This window comes from Trichomycterus rosablanca, chromosome 4 (genome assembly GCF_030014385.1).
Source record: "Trichomycterus rosablanca isolate fTriRos1 chromosome 4, fTriRos1.hap1, whole genome shotgun sequence".
Taxonomy (NCBI): Eukaryota; Metazoa; Chordata; class Actinopteri; order Siluriformes; family Trichomycteridae; genus Trichomycterus; species Trichomycterus rosablanca.
This window is the reverse complement of record NC_085991.1, coordinates 22,311,105-22,327,203: the sequence shown is the minus strand read 5'-3', so window position 1 is coordinate 22,327,203 and position 16,099 is coordinate 22,311,105. Positions and strand designations below refer to the sequence as shown.

At 40.7% G+C, this 16,099-nt stretch overlaps 1 protein-coding gene across 1 annotated transcript; it reads right to left on the bottom strand.

Moving 5' to 3' along the window:
- Positions 1-587: 587 nt before the first annotated feature.
- garem (GRB2 associated, regulator of MAPK1) lies at positions 588-15,134 on the bottom strand. The gene is made up of 6 exons (XM_062993995.1): positions 14,796-15,134; positions 9,236-9,376; positions 8,287-8,417; positions 4,817-6,001; positions 3,784-3,959; positions 588-1,688 (listed from the first exon to the last, which is right to left on the bottom strand). The coding sequence occupies exons 1-6, from the start codon at positions 14,914-14,916 to the stop codon at positions 878-880; spliced, it is 2,565 nt and encodes an 854-aa protein (XP_062850065.1). The 5' UTR covers positions 14,917-15,134; the 3' UTR covers positions 588-877.
- Positions 15,135-16,099: the final 965 nt, after the last annotated feature.

Genomic DNA, 16,099 nt, shown 5'->3' with positions numbered 1-16,099 from the left:
ACACACCATGTTTTTTGTCTACAAAGTCACACTGTTGTAGTGCGTGCAGAATGGGGCCTGGCATCGTCTTGCTGAGTAACCATGGAGGCCTAGGCACAAGATGCTGCGTTGATGGCAGCATATTTATCTCCTGTGTCAATGGTACCTCACATTCACATGTCACCTATTCTGTGGGCACTGATGCACCCCATAGCCAAACCAGTTGTTGGCTTTTGTAAAGTGTAAAAAATGTGTAATGAATATTCTGTAAACCTTTCACTCAACATTTTTTGAATGAGTTACAGGCATCAAATACAAAATACAATCAAGTTGGTCAGTGAAAAACATTAAACACTGGACATCTTTTGTTTATACTTTTGTCAGTTAAATAAAGGCTCAGAAGAATTAATAAATTAAGATTTAACAATTCAATTAAGATTTAATTAATTAAATAACAGATTCTTGTTTTTTTACTGCATTTAAATAAAATGTACCGTTATGTTCAAAAATGGGATTCGAATAAACCATTATAAATTATTACCAATTAAAAACATTGAATCCATGACTGAGTTGAATCAAAGTATATTCATAATTCTTAAAGGCTTTGGGTTTAAACAAAGTGTTAAGGTTGTTGTGCAGGTACCTTAAGGTCACAGAAAGATTACATAGGGACAAATAAACACGAGTTAACACACAAAACACCCCATATTCATATTTTTATACATATTTATACTATACAAACCAGTAAATCAGTAAATCAATACAAGGCTTTAGACTGTGCATAGCATGTGAATACAAAACAGTCTAATGCAATACTGAAGGCCAAAGGGTCATATGCTGCTGCAGCACATTGAATGTTTCACTGTGTACTAGTTCTGTGTGTTTGGTTTGATCAAACTTACATTTTAGGCCTCCAGCCACCAATGAACTGCATGAGTTTTTTTACTTGTAGTTTGCTTAGTTTAAAGTCCTCTGACAGAATCTCCTCTGTAAGCTGCAAGAGCAAATTGCCATCGATTTTCTCTCTGACAAACAACCCGACCACGTCCTCTGACATGCCAATGAAATGTAGTGATTTAGACACTTCTTCTATAGAAAGGCTGGAGAGGTTGCTTGGCGGTTGCCACTGTAGCCCTGTAGCAGCAGGACAGGAGGGGGTAGAACCTTGAGTCTCTCTCTCACCCTGCAGTTGTGTAGTGTCAATACTGGTGACTTTCGCTGACGCACAGGCCCTGTCCTTCTTTGCATCGCTGGATTTAGGGGTTCTTGGTGGTAATATTGGGCATGACCGGCTTTGTTTAGTGTTGCATTCCTCAATAGGTTTGTCACTGTATGTTTCCAAAGAATAACTAGTGGATTTAGTACAAAACTGAGCAGGCCGTTGAGCCTTTGTGGAAGTAGTACTCCTCTTAGAATTTTCTCCTTGATCGAGATCAAAGAAGCCAGAGGAACAAGTCTTAGGGGTGCCAGGAGTCCTTTTCCTTGGGTAGCTGGAATAACTGCGACAATGGGCTGATGAGAAGTCCTCGCTTTTGTGGAAATCTGCCCCACAGAAGTCGTTTGGCCAAGAAAGACGGGAGAGTGCCGTGTCAGCGGAGGGGCTGAGGCAGGATGCATGTCTGGTGCCTTGGGTGCCATCTTGTTGACTCCAGTTGCAACACGTGTTGTTCTGCTCCTCTGTTTCTTTTTGAGACCCACCCTCTCCTCTTCTGCAGAAAGACAGAAGACTGAGCACGGCTAAATACTAAAAAGGTTCAGTGCTGTTAAAGGATTTGACCCTGTTTATATAAAATCTAATATTAGACAGTGACAACCTGACTAAATCCAAAATACAATTTTAAGCATTAAGAAAAAGAGTAATGCATTACTATTGGGCGTGTGTGAACAGTAATTGCCCCACTACACGTAACTGGATGTGCCACTTTCAGCAGCAATCAGTTTTATCAGTCTCACACCACTGTGGAGGAATTTAGGCCCACTTTTCCATCCACAAGCGTTTAGTTCAGCTACATTTCAGCACTTTCGGGCATGAACTTCCTGTTTAAGGTAAGAACTTTGGCCACTCCAGATACTTTTTGTTTCTTTCAAGCAGTTCAGGGGTGGGCTTGCTCTTGTTTTTTCAGATGGTTGTCTTGTTGCATTAACTAATCACTTCCTATCACAGACCGATGAGTGGACTATTTCACTTGTGTGTACCTGTTACCACTTCAAGTGAAAATGGGCTTGCTGGCTGACAGCGACCATCCTCGGCTTTTCCAGCATCTGATAATTTGAAGTTCGTTATTTAGCCATCCAGCTAAATTACCCACATAAATGCACAGTTAATATGGAATATTTTTACACATTTAGCTGCTATTAAAAAGCTAAACTTTGAAGCTTTTGCCAGCCAGGGAGTTGCTAAAGTTGAGAATGTGCATTTACCTAGGGTCAGCGTGCTAATAATATTTTTCCCCTTACTGCTTTTTCCCTAATTTAGTCATGTCCAATATTCTATTGTACTTGCTTCCTTGACAGAATGTACAACACCCACACTGAACAAGTAGGTTCACAGGTCAGCACAGTGGATTACTACAGAGAGATTCCTACCACATAGGAACACACTGTGACCTCTGTATTTGACCACTGCACCACCTTTACATGTTTTTAGTACAGTGTTATGTTTTGAGATTGACCCAACATGCTTTATTTACAGCAATTATAAACAGCAATTATGCAACAGTTTCGAAAACACCCTTTCCAGGCCTAGCATGACTGTTTCGTTCATGCATAAAATCAGATCCATGAACACACAGCTTGATGAGTTTATTGTGGAGAAGCTTAGGTGGTCTGCACTAGGGATGTAACAATGCACCACAAGACAGTTAAAAATTGGTGCACATGTGCCACCATTCGAATTGGTTATTCATTTAAGATGAATCTATATTCGTTTTAAACAGCAGAGGGCACTGGCACTATTCACCTCGCCTGGTTGACGTCACTACAGGGTTGCCAGGTTCGGAATTTTCCAGCCAAATTGATTTATGTGAGGATACTTTCTTCATTTGTATTATGCATTTATTTTTTACTTACTTATATAATGTTGGATTTGTTTTAAAATTTCATTTCCTTTTTTACACAATAAGCATTATGTGGCATAGTTTGTACCTACCTCAGAAATAAAAGGGCATTCATTATTTAGATAAATAAAAGATAAGCACAAATACAGTATTTTATTTTATTAAGAGAAATAATAAAATGAAACTTTGTCATAATTTGTCTTCAATTTCATTTTGTTTAAAAAAACAAATCGGGGAAAAAAACGTATCATGAACCCAGTATCGTGAATCATATCGCATCGTGGGTAGAGTGTATCGTTACATCCCTAGTCTGCACAGATCCCTGACCTCAACTCCATTAAACTCTTCTATGATGCATTGGAACGTCAATTATGAGCCAAGCCTTCTCATCCAACATAAGTGCCTAACCTCACAAATGACATTTTGACAGAATGGGCACAAATCCCCAGAGACACACTCTAAAACATTGTTGAAAGCCTGAGCAATGAGACATCAAAACTGACTAAAGCATAAAAAATAAAGCTAATGTGTTGTTGGACCTATGTACAAAGTTGCACAACCTTTGATCTGGCTTGCCAGACTGAGCATGTAACAGTGGACTGAATATAAATAACATAAAAATGGCTAAAAATCTCATTTGAAAATGCTTAATGTTGTGTGAACCAGCTAAAATAATCGACTTGCAAAATGCAAAAATAAACATTCTCTTCAAGATAAACAGATAACACGTTATTAGTTCTCTACTCACATGCTGTGCAGTCCAGATGAGTAGTAGGACAGTGTTGGGCTTGGGGAGCGAGTGTCTGTCTGCCGTGGTTTGGTGGGTGGGTATGGCACTGAAGCAGTGTTGGAGCTCAGGCTTGTCTGTTTGGAACTTCTCGGAGGAATTGGAGGAGCATTTAAGAGCCGACACTCCTCTCTCACCTACAGAGATGAGTTAAAACCTCATGTTTGTTATTATTATTAATACTACAAGTCAAGTTCAAATCGGACCACGCTATTCCAAAACCTTTTTTTTTCTTTTAAGCCATTGAGAGGTGAACTTGCTCTGAATGCAGCACAGACTACAGAAGGATGATCACATGTGTAAAGGAGCACAGTTTTCCATTGATTATGTACTCAATACAAAAACACATACATCAAACATGGTCAGCACACTACACCAAAAAAAGGTCTGTTACACTAGCAATCCTACGGCAATTCAGTTAGCAATCGCTTAGAAGTCTAAAGCAGCTAAAAACACTACTCGGGTAACGGAGCTTGGAAAACTCCCAACCAATTCTGTCAAAATACAGGTTTATATTCAGTCGTTAAGGTAGGCTGTGCTATGTATTGTAACTTCAATTTATTCTATCATTTAATTTATGAGTGTAGTTTAATGACTTTAATTTATGAGTGTAGTTAAATGTAGCACTTTTTTAAATATCCATGAAATCTGTGATTTTTGAAAAATGTTTGTAAAATTAAGCACATTTTCCCATGAATTTAGTAAATTGTAAATGTAATGAATTAAGTTTGAAGAAATAAAATAAACATGTGTAACAAATATGCAGAAATAGATAAATCCCAAGTACAATAGTTTCACATTCTCTAGAAGAAACACTACACTAAATTGGCCAAGATTTCTTTCTGGGGTGCTTTAATGTAAGGAAGATGGACAAACTGCAACCCTGAACAGAATAAAGCAGTGGTAGAACATGAAAATGAAATAAAATGAAAAAGCTCAACAACATGTGACTGACCAAACATAAAAACAAAGACAACAAAGCTGAAATACTCACAGCTTCAGACTTAGGAGGCACAGGGGGTGGAGGTAGATTGACATCAGCACTGAAGAAAGCAGCACTAGTAGAACCCACAGTAGGGTATGACGAGCCAGACGTGCAGCTAGAGATGTTTACGTTTCCTCTGACGCCCTGACTTTTCTCATGTGTGGGGCTGCGTGTCTCTGCCTGGTCCAGCCACAGCTCCTCGTATGGTAGGTCGGCTTTGGGTGGACTGGACAGGCTGTCTAGCAGCTCTGGAAATGGATAATCGATATCTGGTGCATCAGGAGGCACAAACTCCCCATAGAGACTAACACAGCCCTGCAGGTTCACCTCACTATTGCCATGCAGATTGTTCCCGTAAACACAGACAGACAGTCGGTGGAAGGACTGAGTAAGCTCATCTCTGGCTGAACTGAGCGAGCTGGGCAGGTGGGCAGGGCAGCCGTTGGAGCCAACACCACCTCCGTTTCCTGTTCCACCCCCTCTTTCTATTCCACAGGTGCTACTCTTTTTTGGGCTCTTGGTATCCTCTGGCCAATCACCCTTCACATCGCGCACTGCTCTCGAGTAGTTATCAATATCAAACTGATCCTGGCAGTACGCGAACCATCGGTGAACCACACTTTCCAGCCACGCCTCGCCGTGCAGCAGGCCCTCAGGTACCAGCAAACGTGGCAGCACGGCCGAGACGTGCAAGGGAAAATGCACGGGCGATAGAGCATTGGGGCGTAATATGCAGCACACCACCACCGTCTTGGTCCTCACATTGACAAGCTTGTACCGGTGGCCCTCACGGATTGGGTGCAAGTCATGCGGGTTGCGGGGCGGACACGCAGGCACCGTGACGTTAACCGGCAGCCGTGTCTTCTCAACGATGGCGCGGATGCTGTGCTCGCCTTCCTGCATCTGCAGCTCCAGAGGCGAGCACGTGCTGAAGCGGCCGCGGCACTGGAACGGCAGGCTCACGCTCTCATTGGTGCGGTGGTTCATGCAGATGAGGCACGGCATCTTGCCACGGCCTGGACGAGCGATTGAGTTTAGCTTGCCGATGCGTCGGAAGATAGTGTTGAGGCGTGACTTTTCTCTAGACGTTTTGGCATACAGGATCTCCGCTTGGCCCATGAGGGTTAACTCGTCACCCGTGTTGAGTGTGATGTTGTAGACCTCTGTGTCTTCATTGCATTCTCCTGATGCCATCTGCAGGAAAACGTTAGCTTTAGCAACTAAACACTTTCAGCTGAATTTGACTTTTAAATAAGATCTACAGTGTATCACAAAAGTGAGTACACCCCTCACATTTCTGCAAATATTTCATTATATCTGTTCATGGGACAACACTATAGACATGAAACTTGGATATAACTTAGAGTAGTCAGTGTACAACTTGTATAGCAGTGTAGATTTACTGTCTTCTGAAAATAACTCAACACACAGCCATTAATGTCTAAATAGCTGGCAACATAAGTGAGTACACCCCACAGTGAACATGTCCAAATTGTGCCCAAATGTGTCGTTGTCCCTCCCTGGTGTCATGTGTCAAGGTCCCAGGTGTAAATGGGGAGCAGGGCTGTTAAATCTGGTGTTTTGGGTACAATTCTCTCATACTGGCCACTGGATATTCAACATGGCACCTCATGGCAAATAACTCTCTGAGGATGTGAGAAATAGAATTGTTGCTCTCCACAAAGATGGCCTGGGCTATAAAAAGATTGCTAACACCCTGAAACTGAGCTACAGCATGGTGGCCAAGGTCTTACAGCGGTTTTCCAGGACAGGTTCCACTCGGAACAGGCTTCGCCAGGGTCGACCAAAGAAGTTGAGTCCACGTGTTCGGCGTCATATCCAGAGGTTGGCTTTAAAAAATAGACACATGAGTGCTGCCAGCATTGCTGCAGAGGTTGAAGACGTGGGAGGTCAGCCTGTCAGTGCTCAGACCATACGCCGCACACTGCATCAACTCGGTCTGCATGGTCGTCATCCCAGAAGGAAGCTGACGCACAAGAAAGCCCGCAAACAGTTTGCTGAAGACAAGCAGTCCAAGAACATGGATTACTGGAATGCCCTGTGGTCTGACGAGACCAAGATAAACTTGTTTGGCTCAGATGGTGTCCAGCATGTGTGGCGGCGCCCTGGTGAGAAGTACCAAGACAACTGTATCTTGCCTACAGTCAAGCATGGTGGTGGTAGCATCATGGTCTTGGGCTGCATGAGTGTTGCTGGCACTGGGGAGCTGCAGTTCATTGAGGGAAACATGAATTCCAACATGTACTGTGACATTCTGAAACAGAGCATGATCCCCTCCCTTCGAAAACTGGGCCTCATGGCAGTTTTCCAACAGGATAACGACCCCAAACACAACCTCCAAGATGACAACTTCCTTGCTGAGGAAGCTGAAGGTAAAGGTGATGGACTAAACCCATTTAGCACCTGTGGCGCATCTTCAAGTGGAAGGTGGAGGAGTTCAAGGTGTCTAACATCCACCAGCTCCGTGATGTCATCATGGAGGAGTGGAAGAGGATTCCAGTAGCAACCTGTGCAGCTCTGGTGAATTCCATGCCCAGGAGGGTTAAGGCAGTGCTGGATAATAATGGTGGTCACACAAAATATTGACACTTTGGGCGCAATTTGGACATGTTCACTGTGGGGTGTACTCACTTATGTTGCCAGCCATTTAGACATTAATGGCTGTGTGTTGAGTTATTTTCAGAAGACAGTAAATCTACACTGCTATACAAGTTGTACACTGACTACTCTAAGTTATATCCAAGTTTTATGTCTATAGTGTTGTCCCATGAAAAGATATAATAAAATATTTGCAGAAATGTGAGGGGTGTACTCACTTTTGTGATACACTGTATATGATCGTAGGCATACAAAATGTTTTCTCTACTACCAGAAATTTCGAGCCAACAACAGACAACTTATATAACCTTTCACTCAAACAACTGGACTTGGCCGTTTGGACAAGGCAAATCCATTGTGAATTCAGCTTGGAGGACAATGGACAGTTTGTTTTAGATTCAGCGGCACTGACTATGGTCCCAGTGAAGGCACACACCGCCAGTCAGTGTTGGGGACTAATAGTACACATTACATATTTCTTTTTTTTTTTTTCCATTTACATTAACCGCTTCTCGACCAGGGTCATTAACCGCTTCTCGACCCCCCCCCCCCCCCCCCCCCAGACATAGCCTATTATGTCTTTGCAGATGCACAGCAGGCTAATAGCACCTCTGAGATTCAAACCCCAAACTGAGCGATGGTGGGTTAGCGTAATAGACCACTGCGCCACCAGAGCACCCAGATTAAATAATATAAATATAAAAATGGGAACAATCCATCATGATTACGTGACAAGTCAGAACAGACTACAAACGCTACCAAAAATGAGAGTAAATAAAAGCTTTCAGACACAGAAAAAATTTATACAAGTAAAAGTTGTAAATGGTTGAAAAACAAAAAACAAACAAAAAAACCCAGACCTTAACATTAAACGTAATATCCTCCATGACATAGACCCGTTCAGGAAAAGCTTTGGCCACTTCCTCCACACTGTTGAAGTACTGTACAGGTTCTTTAATGTCCCTGTCCTGCTCCAGCAGTTTGAACTGACCTGCTCAAGAGAAGAAACATATTTGCAATCTCAATACAGCCTGTCCACCACTGTGCAAGGACACAGCAGCTTGTGTATTTAACCCTTTCAAGTTTAACAGCACAGAAATTCCCTGAAATGATCTTTTTCTCCAACTTGAAAGTGATTACTTTACAATGACCCCCCAGATATTGGGGATTGTGATGATTTGGAATTTAAAATTTAATTAAGCTGATTTGTTTTAAGGGTACAATGAAGGACAATGGAAGTGTACAGAATGTACAGAATGCTCTAGTGCCACAGGAAACACTCTGGACAGGGCATACTAACTCACACAGTTAGTTAGAATTATTATTGCACCTAATACATGTTTTAGAAGGTGAGACAAATCTCTCATCTTCTAAAACATTAAACTTTTCAAAGACAGTGAATTGTGGCAAGCATCAAGCTCAGGTCTCAAGAAGTGTCAGTAATTGTATGCCCACAAAGTTCAAATGAATGGCAGGTGTAGCTAATAAAGTAATTAATGAATGTATGCACCAGACAGGTGTACCTAATAAAGGGCTCTGTAAGTATATTTTAAGTAATAAATGTGTTGGATAAATTTCACAAACCAATTATTATTATTATTAATATTATTAATTGACAATATTATTAATGTCAACACTTTAAGGTATTAATAAGAATGGCCTCAATGTCCTGAACATTTGTGCTCCAACAGTCTTTGAATAATAATCCCATCAATAACAGAAGCCTTCTTTACATGGCCAAAGGTTTAACATGGCTAAAAAACTGAGCCTGTGCTATAAAACACAAAACAGCATACTGAGCAGCCTCACCCTCATAATGGACCGGGATCTCGATTTTTGGGCCGATGACATAATGGCCTTCCTCCAGGCTATGGGCGGTGATCGTGGTCCACTGCCGACACGAATGAATCAAGAGGTAGTCATTTTCTCTAAGCCCTTCCACTGATTCCCCTGGGGAGAAGGACAAGCTTTTCAATTACGCTCATCAATATGGAAACAGGACACTATAGTATTGCCCCCATAAGAAAGCATGAAGAGAGAAAATACTGACTATTTACAGACTCTGTAACATGCAAAACCAAACAATATTTTAACCAATTTTAAATTAGGTTAAGATATTTTATATATTTCCTGTGCATTTATTTATCTTAAAATCTACACGTTAACTTTGTACTTAAAGAAGATTCAGAAAGTATCCAGACCTCTTGAATTTGTGCATGCTTTATATTGTGAATTTTATTTTATATTAACATAACTGCCATTTTTACCCAATAATCTACCCTGAATCACCTATAATGAAGTGAAGTAATGAGCCATTTGCTTTGCATCCTGTCCTGTTTGCTTTAATTACATTATGCTTTAAATGCATTAAGAATTCAAGTGAAGTCTACTTAATATGATTGGGTCCATAATTTACACTGCATTGCCATGACAAAAACTAAGCTAAAGTTCAAGGAACTGTGGATCTTTGTGATAAAAATGTGGCAAGAAATAGATCAGTGCAAGTATATAAAACAATATCTAGGGCTTTGAGTGTTCCCAGGACCCCATTGGCCTAAGCAGTTTTGAGTTGGAAGAAGCTATGCTCAACTCTGAACCTTCTATTAGGCATCTGGGCAAAAAGGTCCCTCCTTGGTCATGGAGGTTATTATTAAGAGTCATTATAAAAGGTATAATATCCATTTAAAATGTATGTAACAAAAGTTACGTTATATGATCATTTCAAGTTCTAGTGTCATGTTGTAAAACAAAACACATGTTCTAAGTTCTCGTCTAGCTTAATCATAATAGTTGCCAGTGGTTAGGAACAATTTAAACAAGTACCAAACATGGTAGAGGTAAAGAATCTTAAAGTTCTTAGTGACAACATTATTAAACAACACTTCTCCTAAACATCCTCATCAGTACAAACGATTTAATAATCCGTAAACAGAAAGTGAACAGAGACAGAACTTCCCCACAAATTTTTACAGTGCTTTCCGACTAATGTTTAGAAGGAAAACAGATAAGCTAGCAGTACCATAGTAGAAAAATACATTTTACTGAAATAAAAAATAAAAAGTCCTGTGTGGAAAAAGTCATTTTTATCCAAAACCCTGTGATGGATTGGCATTCTGTCCAAGATATTCCTGCCTTGCACCCAGTGTTTCCTGGCAGACTTGGACATGATGAGACCCCAACCAGGATGAAGTGGTTGATAGAAATTGAAACTTAGTAACTGCTGTTGCCACTTTCAGAAGCAAAAACTGCAACCAAATGCTTTTGATACTTTAGGATTTGTCTTTCACATTGAATTTGCTTTTTGCACTGTGTGGTGCAGTGGAACTTTGTAGCCTTCATTATAAAACAATAAACAAAATGCTCATTTAATACTGTAGTTTGTGTTTACTTAAACTGTCTATCTTGTTTTACATATTGTTTGGCAAGTTAAAACAAGTATGACATGCATACATAGAACAAAGGGAAAATACTTTTTCAAGGCATTGTATGCTTTTTTGGATGTCATTTTGCCATTATTTCCCTTATGACTAATTTCAGCTGTCCAAACCTGTGTAGGAGAATTTATTAAGGACAGTAGAGTAACATTAAAGAGTCTGGGTGCTTACTAATGATTATTCTGCGTGAGCATGCCTGCAGCAGAGAATGAGCCAGTGTGTTTTCAATGGCTTCCGTAGGAGGTTTGTCTCAAATTCCATGTAATAGGACTTGGAAGACATGCATACAAAGTTAGTAGAAGACACATTCCAGTGCTGACAGACAAAAGGGAAGGCACTACTCAATAGAGCAGAAACTGCAAAGAATAAGCTTGTGTCTGTTGTAACGCTATTCAATCAAAGAATCCAAAAATAAACAAGTACTGAGATGTAACTAACAAAAGCTCATACTTTAGTGAATATAGCATAATAAAAGGGTGAACCCATAGCAAAATTCTATTATAGACTTACACTGATCAGCCATAACATTAAAACCATCTCCTGGTTTCTACACACATTGTCCATTTTATCAGCTCCACTTACCATATAGAAGCCCTTTGAAGTTCTACAATTACTGACTGTAGTCCATCTGTTTCTCTACATACTTTTTTTAACCTGCTTTCACCCTGTTCTTCAATGGTCAGGACCCCCACAAGACCACCACAAAGCAGGTATTATTTGGGTGATGGATCATTCTCAGCACTGCAGTGACACTGACATGGTGGTGGTGTGTTAGTGTGTGTTGTGCTGGTATGAGTGGATCAGACACAGCAGCGCTGCTGAGTTTTAAATACCGTGTCCACTCACTGTCCACTCTATTAGACACTCCTACCTAGTTGGTCCACCTTATAGACGTAAAGTCAGAGATGATCGCTCATCTATTGCTGCTGTTTGAGTTGGTCATCTTCTAGACCTTCAGTGGTCACAGGATGCTGCCCACAGGGTGCTGTTGGCTGGATATTTTTGGCTGGTGGACTATTCTTAGTCCAGCAGTAATAGTGAGGTGTTTAAAAGCTCCATCAGCATTGCTGTCTTATCCACTCATACCAGCACAACACACACTAACACACCACCACCATGTCAGAGTCACTGCAGTGCTGAGAATGATCCACCACCCAAATAATACCTGCTCTGTGGTGGTCCTGGGAGGGTCCTGACCATTGAAGAACAGCAGGAAAGGGGGCTAACAAAGCATGCAGAGAAACAGATGAACTACAGTCAGTAATTGCAGAACTACAAAGTGCTTCTATATGGTAAGTGGAGTTGATAAAATGGACAGTGAGTGTAGAAACAAGTAGGTGGTTTTAATGTTATGGCTGATCAGTGTATTTTTAGCTAATCTTGGTGGCACAGATCTAAAGAATACAAGACCGTCTCAAAGAGAATTAAATTATTTCAGAGCTCACTTCAGTCCATCGTCTAGATGTAAGAAACCACAGCCACACTGTCTTTATCAAGCCGTCCCACTAAACTAGGTGGAATTTGTTAGAATGGTTAATGTAACACCAACCGTCTCTCTGACTGTTTTGTTTAGTCAATGGCCACGACCAAATGTTCGTGGATCAGACATATCCAAGGTACGACACCAAAAATGTCTTTATGGAAGAACTGCTGGGAAAAAGGTTTTTGAAATAAATAAATAAATTCTGAATCATCATTTAAAAAACTCCCCTGCCAAAAGGAAGACAGGCCTGTGGTCAGACTAATGTGGAATACTTCAGGCTTGACTTCTAAGTGGTGTGTGTGGGGTAAATTCGACAAGGCCATTAATCAGCCAGGTAACACTGCTCCCACTGGAAACTGTTTTGGTGGGGGTGGAATCATCTTACAGGGATGTTTCCGGCAGCAGGGACTGGCGATCTGATCAGGATCAATGGGAAAGTAAATCTTAAAAAAGGCTTACTCTTAAACCTTTAAAAATACAAAAACTGCTCCATCAAGTTATGCTTGACTTTTTCTCAAAAAAGGCTGATAGCAATAATAGCTACCAATGTGGCTCAACCAAGGTCCTGGGTTCGAACCCCAGGTGGGGCGGTCCGGGTCCTTTCTGTGTGGAGTTTGCATGTTCTCCCTGTGTCTGTGTGGGTTTGCTCCACGTGCTCCGGTTTCCTCCCACAGTCCAACGACATGCAAGTGAGGTAAATTGGAGATACTAAAATTGTCCATGACTGTGTTCAATATAACCTTGTGTGAACTGATGAACCTTGTGTAATGAGTAACTACCATTCCTGTCATGAATGTAACCAAAGTGTAAAACATGATGTCAAAATCCTGATAAACAAACAATTGTTGACATTATGGATGACAATGGTTAAACGATAACCGACAAAGAAATCCGTTTTTGATTACTGCTGTCGGTTTAAGCATAATTTGTATTTATTTTTAACAGCTGATGCTTGATTTGAACTGAGAGAGGGGCTGAAGATCTCTACACACAAGAGCTCAGGCCACTGATTTAAGGTTCAACCTCAGTGGGCATGCGCCACTGAATCATGCAGGACAGAACTGTTGCACATTAAAATCACAAGCGAAAGCTGTGTAGTGTCAGTATGGAGTCAGACAGCATGTTAAACTCTGCACATCTCCATCTTTATGTATTTATTATTTTTTTCCACAAATTATGTGGATATTTTGCATCATGTTGCAGTATAGAGGTAAAACTTTCTTACACTACCTTTATTTTCCATGTATACATACAAGTGTACAGTACAATGAAATTCTTTTTTTTTTTTTTCACATACCCCAGCTCTTTTGGAAGCTGGGGTCAGAGCGCAGGGTCAGCCGTTGTACAGTGCCCCTGGAGCTGAGAGGGTTAAGGTCCTTGCCTAAGGGCCAACAGTGGCTGCACTGCATATAATAACTACACTAATGTTATCAGGAAACGCTTTAATTATACAGACTGCATCTCTCTTCATTCTGAAAACTAAACTTTTTATCCTACATACACATTCTCTACATTACACTGTTTCTCATTTAATAAAATAAAACACTTGTTATTATAAAACTGTGATGTGTTTATTATTTTAATAAGGCGCTATAACTTGTGGATTATTGGTTAGCCGTCGAATTACGTTCGGATATGGGTCAAAAGAAAATGGAAAAATTGCATCCCTAGTTGACATTTCTATTTCAATTATATAGTTTTCTTATTTTTTGATACTTACCGACAAAATACGTGCCTGGTTTAAATGGTAAAAGACTACAAATCCCGGGCTGTGTGGAAATGGGCATAAATAAACGTGTACGGTCTGTCATTCAGTGGATAATGAATCTCAGCTGTGTGGAACACTGTTACTGTGTAATGTTCTTAGCAAGCTGAAGAATTCATGTTGACATGTTTCTACGGAACAGTGTTAACTTGAACATAGATTGTATCGGGTATCTGGCTAGTTTGTGTCTTTGGAATTGTCACCAAGCCTCCAACAAAATGTTAATTGCAGTAAATTTTTATGCAACCGACCAAATTACTGATATTTACTGCTAACTTGTAAGAGGTTATTTTGTGGTGACAGGATAGTTATGTTAGGATACGTCCCAAATAGCATTCCAAGTTACTAAACAGTATGTCCAAACAACCTTTGTAACATATACTACTACTGTAAAAAATGCGTTTAGGGACTACTTAAAACCTTGGTCTCGGTTAGGCACAAGCTAACTACCTGGTTAGCCACGGCCATTGTGAACGCTAGCGAGTGGGCTAACTAGCAAGCTAATGTTAGCAGGCTAGCTGGAATTCCAGCCGAGCAAGATTGCCACCCACGCTCCAAACAGCTCCTGACTTTTAGAGCAAGTTTATACCGAACAAACTCTTCACCTCAGGCACAGTTAACAACACAAACAGGTCAATTTCGCGTGCACTGCATGTTATCGGTTTGTTTCTGTGTAAAAGAGCTCACCGCACTGCAGTCGGACAATCTGAGGCAGTCTGTACGCGCTCACTAGTCGGTCCAGAGGCAGAGTAGTGCTGCTCCATGTCACATCTTTTAAACTATTGTAGAGCATCGAACCCAGGTCCATGTTAGCTCCCTAACTAACACAACCGCACCATCAACCCGCCGCCACATTCATCAGCACCACCAGCGCCTCTCTCATGGAGAAACGCGTCCTCTGGTGCTGCTGTGTTTACCTAAACTCGCTCATGATCCTGCATTAAAGCCATGTCGGGTCAATTCACTCTCACTCTCTCTCTCTCTGTTTACACTGACAGGAAATGCCATGTATCCCCGACCATAGAGATCCTAGCGCTGCTAATGCCATTTCCTCCTCCCAGCTATTGCTCGATGTTAACCGTGCAGTCATTGGTCCAGCAGAGAACAACGACCTCCCAAACTTTATATAGTTCTGATGGAACACCGCAGTGATGCCCTGTCATAACATTTAGACGTTAATACGAACTATTTTAGCTTTTTATTTATTATACTAATACAAGTTTTAGTACCGAGTTCTAACAAGACATTAGAATATGAACGTAGAGTGGTGGGTAGGTGAATGGAAGTCTATGTGTTTGGGTGATAGTTGACAAATGCCTTTAAAACCAGTTGTCTATGATAAAAACTTAATTTTTATTACATATTACACAACTTTATTTATTTTCATGTTCATATAATAAATACATTATAAATCAGTTGCCATAAAAATCTTCTGTTCATTCCTTCTAATGGTATACCTTCCTGAAGATACAACCCCAAATCAGAAAATGCAAATATAAAAAAAACACAGAGTTTCTAACATTTACTTTGGCTTTTATTTAATTGCAGAAATAATGAACCTGATATATTTCATGTTTTATCTGCTCAACTTCATTTCATTTGTTAATAAACATCCATTCCTGCATTTCAGGCCTGCAAGACATTCCAAAAAAAGTTGGGACGGTAAAGCATTTACCACTTTGTAATGGTGCCATTTCTTTTCTCCACACTTAAAAGATGTTTTGACACCAAGGATACCAAGTGATTTAGTGTTTCAGCTTTTATTTCGTCCCATTCTTCCTGCAAACACGTCTTAAGATAGCATTTTTTGTTTCAAAATTCTCCACACATTCTCTATTGGGGACAGGTCAGGACTGCAGGCAGTCCAGCCCAGTACCCTCTTCTTATGCAGCCATGCCTTTGTAATGTGTGCAGCATGTGTTTTTGCATTGTCTTGTTGAAAAATGCATGGACATTCCTGGAAAAGATGACGTCTTGAAGGCAGCATATGT

What these genes read in the sequence shown, in the direction of transcription:
- garem (XM_062993995.1), bottom strand. Translation starts at nt 14,916, where the DNA reads ATGGACCTGGGTTCGATGCTCTACAATAGTTTAAAAGATGTGACATGG. An exon ending in GATTGTCCGACTGCAGTGCG is followed by an intron (nt 9,377 to 14,795) that starts GTGAGCTCTTTT and finishes CCTTCTCCCCAG; the next exon opens with GGGAATCAGTGGAAGGGCTT. An exon ending in GATCCCGGTCCATTATGAGG is followed by an intron (nt 8,418 to 9,235) that starts GTGAGGCTGCTC and finishes TCTCTTGAGCAG; the next exon opens with GTCAGTTCAAACTGCTGGAG.